Source organism: Homalodisca vitripennis, chromosome 5 (genome assembly GCF_021130785.1).
Source record: "Homalodisca vitripennis isolate AUS2020 chromosome 5, UT_GWSS_2.1, whole genome shotgun sequence".
Lineage (NCBI taxonomy): Eukaryota > Metazoa > Arthropoda > Insecta > Hemiptera > Cicadellidae > Homalodisca > Homalodisca vitripennis.
In genome coordinates, this window is record NC_060211.1 from 79,001,786 (window position 1) to 79,014,243 (window position 12,458).

Genomic DNA, 12,458 nt, shown 5'->3' on the forward strand with positions numbered 1-12,458 from the left:
AGGGTTTACGTCTTGCTGTTTTATACCTGCTAATAAAATCTACTTACACTGGGTACAACATAAACCGGTGTCACTTACATCTGGTCAACCCAATGGGTGCCCAGGAGCAACACATAACTTCTGAAAATTTCGTGACATTGGAATAAAGGGATAACTTCTAATCAATAAAACTAGTTTACTGCATAGGTTCATTGTTTGAGTGGGTGGTGTCCCCTTATTTCTTAATGTTTTACCAACCTTAAGGATAAGGGAGAACCTTCTCCCAAATGTAATTCTTTAGGGAAGACATTGATGGCTTTTTACTTAAAATATAAAACAGATACAATATGTTTTTATTTAGATAATATTTTTTAAGGAGTTAAGATGTTATTAGTAATAAAAAATAATACAATTAATTGCTGTATTCTAATGCTAGGTTGAATTAGCACAAACAATTTTGACTATACATTACTAATTTTTGTAGTAATTCTTGTGCATAAAATATACTTTTGACAAATATGTAAAAATGAAAAGACTTAAAATGTGATACTTTTAAGTTTAAGTAAAAACAGTAGATAAAATAATGCTGATGAGATCTTTATTTATTGTTATATGTTATAATATTGTAATGTAAAGTGTTTTTAATAAGTAAACTCTCGATCATCCATCAGCAGTGTGGATTATCCTTATGTATACAAATATTAAAATTAATCTTAAAACCTAAAATGTTCTGGAAGTATTATAACAATTTAAATGTTTTCTTATTGTGGAATGTATTAAAAGTGATTGTAAATAGTAAAACACTGTTGGCCAATATGTATGATGTCTGCACTGGTTAACTCTGTGGATAATTGAGAAACAAATCATATTAAAATAGCATAATTTTGTTTTTTATTGTGAGAAATATTCCTTGAAAATTGGAACATCTCAGATATTTAAAATAGTAATTTTTTGTATAAAAAAATCCCCTTAATTCAAGAGGAGGATAACAAGTATTTAGATAAGTAAGTAAAATTTTAACTATTTCAGACTGGGTTATTTTAGGGAAAGACAATTGACTAGTATCAAAAAATAAATGTTATTTTCAACATGAAATCAATGTAAAATACTGCTTATGTATCTTTCCTGCCTGGTCTTTCATATCTCACTAAAAATATTAACTTTCTTCCTTTAAATACCAGTTGACAGAATTTTTATTTCATCGCTCAAAAATCATTGTCTGATTCTCAATTTTCAAACAGGCAGTAGGTACTCAAGGAAAAGTTGTAGGGAAGGTGACTGATTTTTCTCAAATCCAGTTTCTCTTGATAACTTATGCATATCTGGAGATTTATTGAGTGGTGCATTGTCTGCTAACTGTTTTTGCTAATTCTCACCAGATAAGCATAACATGAAAACTTATCTTTTCCAGTACCATTTTTTACTTTCTGAATATTTTCCTCAACCACTGTATATTAAGTCAGGCTAAGCAAAAATTGTCATCAAATTTACCTTCACCTTGTCTGAACAATTACAAAAATATTTACTGTGGCAATGGGTGACAATCCTTCTAACAGCAGTCATTTTGATTGCTATTACATCAAAATTTATTAATTTTATATTTGTTATCAATGTTTTGAATGATTAATAGACTTGTTAAAACTATTTGTTTTTTATTTTTATAATTTTAATTACATACATAGGTGTTTAAGTATATAACCAAACAAATACAATTGAACATGTTTTATAAGTACTGAAAAATAATAAATTATTGTTACAAACAATAGGAACTGTCTCAACTTTGTATGTTAATGGAAATAAAACTTTTTTATGTTCATTAATGCATTGGAGCTGTGCACATATTTATTCCAACACCTTATACATTTACTGTTTATTATTATATTTTCCTTTTTTAATTGGCTGCTTTTTTTAACCCTTTGGTTGCTATTTGGCAATGTTTCCACTGCCTTTCATTGCTGAGAAATACCACACAGTAATATTGTGCAGTCTGTGAGAGTGAGACCATGTAGGGAGCCGCAGGTCGCAGTTATTATGGAATGTGCTCAGGGAATCTTCGTCTGCGATATAGGAGCAAGACGAATAATATTTTCACGGACAGTCAGGCAGCGCTGATGGTGCTTGACCAAATCAAATCAAATCAATCAAATCAAAAATTCTTTATTTGTAATTTCATGGAGAAATTACAATGGCGTCATGGTATAAAGTCATATTTTTATATACAAAAGTGGTTTTTAATTGTACAAATTTTGATGTTGTTGTTTTAAGTCAGTGAATTCTTTGATCGAGTAAAAAGACCACTCCAGGAGCCATTCTTGAAGTTTCCTCTTAAAATGTTTTTTGTCTGGAGATCTTCTTCAGGTAGTCAGGAAGGCAGTTAAAACAATTTTGGTCCCATGTAGCTTGGCTTTCTCTTCATATAGGCTGAGACGGTGGTTCGGCAAAATGAAATTGTTTCCATGCCTGGTGTTTTGTAATAATGGAGCTGTCCTGTTCTTTTTTAGATTTTGATTAGTAGTTTGTAAAGAATAACTTCCTGGATGTAGAGGGATACTGATGTTAGTATCTTTAGTTTCTTTAAATGTACTTCTGCAGGAGTCAAGTGGATTGAGGTTGGCTAAGATCCTAATCGCTTTTTTTTTGAATTACCAGGATACGTTGCACATTTTTTGCTGAGGAGTTGCCCTAGACTGTTATGCCATATCGAAGATGAGCCTCAAAAAGTGCAAAATAGGCAATTCTAGTTATCTCCTGAGTATTGGTAGCCTTTAGTCTTTTAAGGACATAGACGCAGGAGTTAAGTTTTGAACAAATTTTAATCAATATGTGGTGTCCAGGTGAGTTTGTCATCAATAGTTACTCCCAAGTATTTCGCTTTATTATCTAGGTCAACTTCTGGAGTCCTGTAAATTCAATTGTTCTTCTTCCAAAGTTTAGTTGTTGAGTCTTATGGTCTTTAATACTAAGTCATTCTGATTACAATATTGTTTTTGCTGTATTTTAGAGCGATAAAGGATGCTATTTCTAGTTCTTGTACTTGTTTATTTGCTATGAGGAGGACAGTATCATCAGCATACATAAGTACCTTGGCTAAGCTCTTGGAGATAGTTTGGGAGATCGTTGGTTAGCAGAATAAAAAGTACCGGTCCCAAGACAGATCCATGAGGGACGCCTCTACTTAGAGGGAGTGGTGTTGATGTTACACGATATGAGGTGTTGTTTTTGGTATATGATATTTCTACCATTTTGTGTTCTTCCTCCAGGTAGCTTGCAAACCAACTGGCTGCATTTCCTCTGACTCCCATATTATTCATCTTTTGAAGGAGGATATTATGGTCCAGGCAGTCAAATGCTTTAGTAAAATCCAGAAAAAGGCTAGTCACAGCAGCTCCATCTTCCACTTGATTCTACAATGAATTCTGTGAGTTCTATCAGTGCTGAAATTTTTGATCTTCCTTTCAGAAACCCATGTTGTTGGGTGTTAGGACATTGTGGTCGGTCAAATGTGTTATAAGCCGGTTTTAACATTACTTTTTCAATCACTTTTGAAACTGTAGAGAGGAGGGATATAGGTCTGTAGTTGTTGATGTCAGTTGGAGAATCCTTTTTTTAGTTTTGGAAACACTTTTTTGCCAACTTTAGAGCTCTAGGGAAAATGCCTTGGGAGAAAGTTATTGTTGATAATAGATGTCAGAGGTGGTACAAGTTCCTCTGAGCAGCCTTTCAAAAGGATTGATGAGATGTCATCCACCCCAGCCGAAGGCTTTTGTTTGAGGTTAGAAATGGCTTCTTCTGTTTCTTTCAAGGTACAAGGCCATAACGATATATCAGGTATTTGATTTCTGTGGCTGGTTGAGTTGTTTGCTTTGTTTGTGTAAGTCCCATTTCTGTTAAATGTTTTGTCAGCTACCGTTGTAAAATAATAGATTAAGGTGGTTTGCAACAAGTAGTGGGTCTGATTGGAGTTTCCCATCAATTTCTAGTTCTATGGAGTCTGAAGTCCTGTTGTCCCGGCATCTTTCATAATTTATCACTTGCCATAGGGCTTTTTGTTTTGCTTGTTACTAGATTGCTTAATGAAATGTGATGTAGCCTGCCTTTCTGAGTTCCTTAAGCTGCAGATCATAAGCCCTTTTTTTTGCAACAGTTTCAAGTTTGTCTATGTCCTCTTCCATATAAATTTTGTTTGTCCAAGGCCTTCAGATAGTCAGTTTTTTAACCTATGAGATTCTTCGTTATACACCTTTCTATACTTTTGTTTCTTCTTTGCCCTCGTTTTTTTATATGGACAAGCTGCATTGAGTGTTCTACACAACACATTACTAAAGAACTCATATGCTTTGTCAAGCGTCATGTGTATTGTAATACATAGTCAAAAGATTCAAAGCTGAGTAAGTTTTTAAAATGGATGCATATTGTCTTTAGTAAAATGTCTACAGGTTGAGCTAGGATAGGTTTTTTTTTCTGTATTTGCAGGTTTACAGTGCATAAATTGTGCTGTATGGTCTGACAGACCTGTTATGATGACTTTCAACACCGATGTCCTCTTCGTTAAGATTTGTGCACACTACATCGATTGAAGATGCAGAGTTGTGCACAACTCTTGTTGCTGGAAGTTTCTAGTCTTACAGTGTTATGACTGGTTAACATTTCTTCAAGTTTCTTCTTTGAGTTGTTAGAAAACCTGAGGGAGTCTGTCAATATTAATATCTCCTATAATTATAATGGGATGTTTTCCAGATTGGTACAAGGTCAAGGGTGTCAGAAAGAGCATCCAAAGCATAGTCCACATTTCCACTTGGAGGTCGGTAGAGGCCGAGGATATAGATGTCTTTATTTTGAAATTAACTTTTATTATATGTTGTTCATATATAAGTTCAGTGGAGTTAATACCAGTTTGTACATTTTGTGTTGAGTTTCCCTAGCTCTTCATTAGTATATATGGCTACTCCTCCTTTCTTGAAGTTTTTTTCTGGAGAAGCCACCAGCCAGCAGATATCCAGGTAGTCTAGTGTTCAGGAGCTGGTCTTCTTTTAATCCATGTTCACTCAAGATAACTACATCAGATTTAATTTTTTGAAGAAGATGGTCAAGTCTGTTTATTTTTTCTGAAGCTAGTGAATCCATATTTTGATGTAAGATGGTTAGTTTATTGGTTTCACCCTTTCTGTTTTTTTTCTGAGGAAAGCCTAAAAAATTTATAGATTTAGAGGAGCTGAGAGGTTGGTTTGTTTGAAGATCTTCCAAAACAGATTCATGGTGGTGAACATCTGCCTGAACTAGGATGACTCTCTTGTGTCATCAAATCCAAACTAGTTTGGGATTGCTATCGTTACCTCCCTTGCCAGAATCAACAATGTGACCGTTTGTTGGGTTCCTGGTCATGGGGGGGATTCCTGGGAACGAAAGGGCTGATGCCCTGGCTAACCGGGGCTCAGCAACAATTATGACGGGCCCTCAACTGTTCTGCGTTGTGAATCCTTTAGGGCTGTCTCAAAATGGGTTCGCATGGAGCATGAGAGAAGGTGGAGGTTGCATCCGGGCTTTAGAATGAGCAGAATTGTATTACAGTCGCCTTCCTCCAGAGTGGCGTCGGACCTTCTCTCATTAACTAGATCAATATCTTCTCGGGTTATTGGTCTTATCACGGGGCATGGTCACCTGAGGAAGCATCTTCACAGAGTCGGCATCCTTCAGGAGGATCCGCTCTATAGAATGTGTGATGAGCAGGATGAAACTGCTGAGCACCTGCTCTTTGACTGCCCTTCAATAGCAAGGGAGCGGTATGCCATCTTTGGTAGTTTGGACAAGGGTGGTGAATTTCCCCAGGAGGACCTGGTAGGTTGCTTTTGGCGGTTTGTGGAACTGCTGAAATCATAGACTGGTAGGTCTCATGGTGTGTTTCCGGGGTGTGCAAAAAGCCCTCGAGGCTTAAGTGCATGGCAGTAGGCCGCCCCAAGGGAAAAAAATGTAGTCAAAGGTACTGGATGATAATATATTGTTATGAGGCACTCACTATATTATTATAAATGGAGTTTATTTGTTATTTCTTCAATATATGTCAATATAACTTCTGATCATTTATTTTTGAATTTAGATCCATTTCATCTTCTGTTCAGTGCAGCGTAAGAAATGACACTTCTGGAATTTGGAGTTCAAGTCTGTTTTAAGAGATTAAAAAAAATTTAATGATGAAATCGCTTAAAACAAACTGTTTGCATTGTTACATTAGAGATACCTAGGCTAAATAAAGAGCTCTGTCTGGTTTATCCAGCATCCATCCAGTCTAATCTAGATGAAGAGGTGTTCTCATTGTCTCATCAGGTGTAAAGTTGAGTACACGGATTTTTTAGACATGATCCAAAAGCACAGTGGAGCAACTGAGATGTAGTCTGACAGTAATATGTCTAAGAGGACCATCCTTGATGTTTTGTGATCAGAGGTTGAGAATTCTCCAGCAGTACCAAGGAGGGAGCTGACTATAATAATGAAGACCTAGACCTGAGGATGACATATATCCTCCAAGCAAATATCCAATACTTAAGGACTTCTGCATTTATTCTCTGCAGGATTTTCTTAGCAGAAGCAGTGAACCTTGCACTCATTCTTAAGAGGATTGAGTGTTCTAATCACTCAAGATTTTGGAAATGGAGCTCTAAGACTAAGACTCATTCATTTCCCATGCCCTGAAACATGTGAGCAAGAGCATAAAATGCTTAAAGGTGCTAGAATTGTTACTCCAAAGATCTGACAACAGCCAAAATGATATGTTTGAAATAAAATAGTATAGTTTTGTTGGTGTAAGCATACATTCCACATGGCAACGTCTAGCAACTGCCACTTGTGAATGTCCAGGAGCTGATGGTCTTTGTAGCCAAGCAGGGGATGGATGGATCTGCTGATTAGCTGTGCTTCCAACGTTCACAATGTAGCTTGGCACAATGGGAATACCAACAGGAGAGGTACAATTCTCCTTGTATTGGTTAAAACCCACATTTATGACTAGAGGTTTTAGATCTCATTAACAGTGCTCTGTTTTCAGGAGGAATGAGGGGGAAATTATTGGGTGGATTGTCTTCTGTAAACTTTTTCGGACCATAAAAACATTACATTTACGATAAAAAAATTTCTCCTGAGGTAATCATGTTTAGGCATCCCAGAACTGGGGTTTACAGTGAGTGATATAGATGTTACGTATTGAATCACAACCATATAAAATCATAGGCACTAGATATGTACATCTATTAATTTTTGCGGGGTTAGAGACATCCATAAAAATTTGGTAGATATCAAATTATGACCTGTTGACAGATTGTAGATTTTCTGTTTATATTTTTAGTCGTTAAAAAAAGATGTGATAAATTCTTTGTTAGCCTTTATGAATAAAACAAAGGGCTTTCCAAGAAAACAATGATTTATTTTTTAAAACATCTAAATATATTATAATATCAAAATATAATATTTTTAAAAGGTTTTTTCCACTTTGGCACAATTATTTTATAACTTTAGAAAATGCTATTGTGGAATTTGATTGACATAAATTGCAGAATATTGAAGCAAAGAAATTCAGCATTTAGGCCATGTGTATGTGCGTGGCAGAGATGGTCTGTATTTTGTATCATAAAGTTGAGATTTAATAAATGTCTCTTTGTCTTGTGGTTCAGGATAAGTTGACGCCATCCCTGAAATCAAAAGTAGAAACAAATTTATGATCTTAATTTCATATGATTTAAAATGTGTGGACTAATACACTAACAACTGTAAGGTAATTTATATTGTAATAAAGAGTAAAGTCATAATACAACAAAGAATATATGACAGTTGATTAATTAACCATAACTGGATAATATTTTATGGTTGAAATTAATCCTTCCAATCCTTAGTCTGATAGTCTATGGAATAAATTCCAAATGCCTGTTTGTACCTCTTGTTAAAACTTGTCTCTCATTATTCCACCACTTGCACTAATAATATGTTTGCAAAGTTAATGATGTATGTGTGTGTTATATTTGATTTCTAAAAAACCGCATTTACAAGTACTTACAGTACAAGTATTTACAGTACACAAATTGATTGAATAGGTTTTAAAATGAAAAAAGTTATGTTAGATTCTCAATGTTTAAATCGTTGTACTATCCAAGTTTTATTGTATCCAATATATTTTGGAGCTATTTAATTAAGATATTACAGTCTTTCCCCAGTCCCAAACTGATGACTGTACCTATAAACTTCTAGAAGAACCATGTTAAGAGGATCAAGAGGGAGTTGCTTAGTGTCTTCGGACATACAAACAGGATGGTGTTGTCTAATAAGAGGCATTGAAGAAAAATAGAAGGAAGAATTCAAGAGAAAGAACTAGAGACCGTTAGAGAGGGTTAAGGAATGAAAGGAGGCATTGATAGAAGGGAAGAAAGAATATTTCGGACTGGAATGTGAGTGATTTTTTTAAATCACTTTGAAGGATGATGATAATAACATTAATAAAATTAACCTTAATCTAAATAACTCTGGATGTTACCCTTAACGGTTTAACAATGAAATGAAACATTAATTAAGGATATAAACTTATTACTTTCAAAATTCTCCTTATAAACTACAAGAAGTGCAATCATTTACCTTTCTCGTAAGCGTGTTCAGCTACCCGAGTGGCTATCCTGGTGGAGATTGTTTGAATGTTGTGGAGGGGAGGATATAAGCTACCCTTGTTTAGGTCGTCTTCAGAAACCATCTGTGCCAGTGTCTGTAAACATTTCAATTCACTGAGAATGTATTTGTATAAGGTGATAAAATGTGATCTGTACTGCTTTTAAAAGTGTAAAATAAATAATCCAGAATAATGAAGAGGTTTTGCTTGACCAGTCCATTTTGTAGGGTCCATCAAAAACTTTTGAATGAATGAAAACATTATGAATTTTTGAATACACTTCCCATGCCACCTATTTCCAAGTTGCGATAATTGGAGGAAAAACCAACAATCTCAGCAAAATTAAACATGTAATAAACATTGAAAAACTCAATTTTTACCTCTGTTTAAAATTTATTATTGACAATCAATGACATGAAAGGATAACAGTGTTTCAGACATTTACCTTTGTTATATGTTACAATAGTAGAACACTACGTTTCTGGTGTCAAAAAATATAAGGCTAGGAAAGTAACCACAAGTGTCTTATAATTACTGCCCAACATTTTACTAGGTTTTTGTATAGATGAAGACAAATACTTTATTTCATATAATTTATAGTTATCTTGCTTAGTTTTCTGTCTCTCTATCTGTACGGTTTTACAATAATTATATCTCAGTGACGATTTCAGATATCAAACTGAAACTTGGTGCATTCAATGGTCTAACCATGTCACGTCTTTGAAAACATTTTCAATAATATTGGCATTGGAGAAATTATTATTTTAAATAAAATTACTCATTTAAAATTTATTAGGTGTATTAGGTGGAATATTTAAATGGTCACATTTTCCAGTTTCAACGATATTACCTAGAACTTTTTCTCTGAACTTTGGAACGGTTATACCATTTAATGTAAAAAGTTCCAGTTTGATGTCACTGAGATATAAATTATTTTTTTATACCCATATGGACAGAGAGACTGAAAACTAAGTAATATAGGACTATACATTATATGGCAAAAATTATTTGTATAGACTTTTAGAATACCTAGTTAAAATTTTGGGCAGTGATTATCGTACACCCTGTATATTTGAATGAATGTCAAATTTGACCTCAGCGTGTGTTTGTACGTATATTGTATACATTCTTGAAGCTCTTTTCTTATTGGAAATTATATATTAATTTAAACAAACTCTCCAATAATATAAGTTTTTATTTTTGTGAGGCCTTTCATACTCAATGAGAACATGTGTGGGTCCGAAGATATTCTCATTGAGTACGAAAGATGATGTGATGCTTATGGAATGAAAGTCTGCCGGCTGAACTGTCAGGCATTTTAGCAGTAATCATCATAATAATCAAAAGATTGTCAGGGCTGCAGAGCCAAACATAGGATTGAATAAAAGATTTACAATGATGCTGGAACCTCATCCTATTGTCTAGGGGGAACACCAGTATGTCTAAATGAGAAGACAATTTTGACAGCCAGAACCTCCTCACATCACTGGATTTAAAAAAAGGATTCACAACTCAATCACCAAGGATCTGGTAAACATGCAGGATCATGTGAGATGGCAAGGAACTATGGAATGTAAATACTATGTCATTACTGTTATAGGATGACTTTCTCCATCTTTGATCATTTTATCAACCACTTCTCTTGCAGCTCTTCTGATAACTTTGAATAATTGTTGGACCCGTGCTTATTCAATTCATTTTTCTTGGTTTTGTTTAAATCGTTTTAGGCTCAATCTTCTGCTGCAGCCTTTGTTGTTTTCGATCTTGAACCTATATAATGTGCTCAGTTTTAATTAATTAAAATGTGCATTTCGCAAAAAACTCAGAAGGCCAAATGTTTGTATTATGGCCAATATTTGTCATGTTTGCCAAGACACGAGATTTTGGGAAAATATGAAATTATTCACGATTTTGTAAGTATTCTTGGTTAATAATTAAGATTTAAGTTTACTTACAATTTAGAATGAGCTATGAAACACCACCACAGGTGATAATACTTCACTTAATTGTATTATAATTTACAAGTGGCTCAATTCTCATGTTAGCTGAGATGCTGAGTTCCAAATAGTGGAACAAACCTATCACTATCCAAAAGCATTACACAAGTATTTTGTTGAACATGAAAGCGTACACATAAATAATCAATATAAAAATATTGTGGTCAAGCTTTAACAACACATCACTTCCAAAAATTGTACTTAGCTGTTGAGTAGTTGAATTAGAGCACTAAACCAAAATTCCCACTTTCAGCATGCTTGCTATAATATACACAGTACTGAAGTATGTGATTGTAGACAAGCATTAATGAAAGCAAGTCTGATCCAAAAAATGCTTTAAAGTTTGGCGTCTTAATAAAAAATATTTCACTAACATTTCTTTGCTAAATGACTTAATAAATATATAATTTATTTGATATAAATCTACGTTATTATTACAATCAAACTTATAAACAGATATAAATTGTTTAAAAGCTTACTGAAGAAGCGATGAGGAATACTTCTTCACTAATATGTCTAATGCCTGCGCAGATGACTCCCAGAGCTACTCCAGGAAAGATGTAGGAATTGTTTCCTTGTCCAGGTACGAAGGTTTGTCCCTTGTATGTTACAGGGGCGAATGGAGAACCACTGGCAAATACGGCGGTGCCCTGTACAAAATTAACTTATGCATTTCCAGATCCAGAATTTCTTTACTTTGTAGTAATTGGCCAGAATTGTTATATCTGTTTCAGTCTCATGTACTGACATTGGTGTGAATGTAGGCCTGCTCAGCTGTACATTCAGCCTTGGAGGTGGGGTTGCTGAGAGCAAAAATGATCGGTCGTTTGTTGTTAGCTGCCATTGTCTGGATGATCTCTGGAGTGAAGGCTCCTGCTACAGCTGCTGCTCCTGAAAAACAAGAATTGAAATTATTTCAATGAACATCAGGTTGTAGTGTCACTTAAGTACTGTTTTTTATTTTGTTTTTAGTAAATTTGAATCAAGAAAATTACAAACAGAATTTGTAACTGCATAGTTTACCATGAAAATAATAATTTGATTTAAATTAATACAGACCTATAAGTATGTTAGGCTTGAGGGTCTCAACAGCCTCTGCTAGAGTTTTGATGGGAGATCGAGCATGAGCAAATTTGGCCTTGTGGTCTGAGATACCTCCATCTGGCCTGTCCTTGGTGATGAGACCCTTGGAATCTACCAACCAGATCTTGGAGCGGGCCTCAGCTTCAGATGTTCCCTCAGTCTTCATTGCCATCACACACAATTCTGCAATGCCTATAGATGCCTGGACACATTTCACTGCATATACAATCAGTTCTGAATCATATTATTATGATTGTGTACACATATATATAGAAACAACATAAAACACGTTCCCTATGGCAATAGGGGCCACTTATGTACCTTACATGTGGCAAAATTCGGACTTGCAATTTTTAATCAGTTTTAGCTATTTCAGTTCAATAGGCTACAAAAATTACCATACCAGATAATATTATGTTGTTTTATATAAGTAATTTACAGGACTTTCTGGACAGTGACCCACATTTTGACAAGACATTAAACAAAAATAGTAATAATAAATTACTTGTTTCATGTGGTCACCAAAACGTTCAGAAATACTTCATATGACCTTGATTTATACACAGTATTGTCTCTACACAATGCAACTCTGGCCAGTGTACATGCACATGGCACAGTGAACGTGAGTTTTTTGGTTTTACAGTAAAAATGTAAATGCAAATTTTGTTTGAACACTTTTACTGTGAAAAACAATATATTTTCATGGTATTGTATGAGTTGGTACACATAAACTAGTTTTCCTATTAACAACCCCTTCC

At 34.6% G+C, this 12,458-nt stretch overlaps 1 protein-coding gene across 1 annotated transcript; it reads right to left on the reverse strand.

Annotated features, from left to right (window-relative positions):
• Positions 1–7,372: 7,372 nt before the first annotated feature.
• Positions 7,373–11,944, reverse strand: LOC124363524 (NADP-dependent malic enzyme-like; the record flags this gene model as incomplete). Its single annotated transcript, XM_046818772.1, has 5 exons — positions 7,373–7,658; positions 8,593–8,716; positions 11,097–11,267; positions 11,366–11,508; positions 11,677–11,944. Coding segments are annotated over 5 exons (822 nt in total), but the record flags the coding sequence as incomplete, so codon positions are not given.
• Positions 11,945–12,458: the final 514 nt, after the last annotated feature.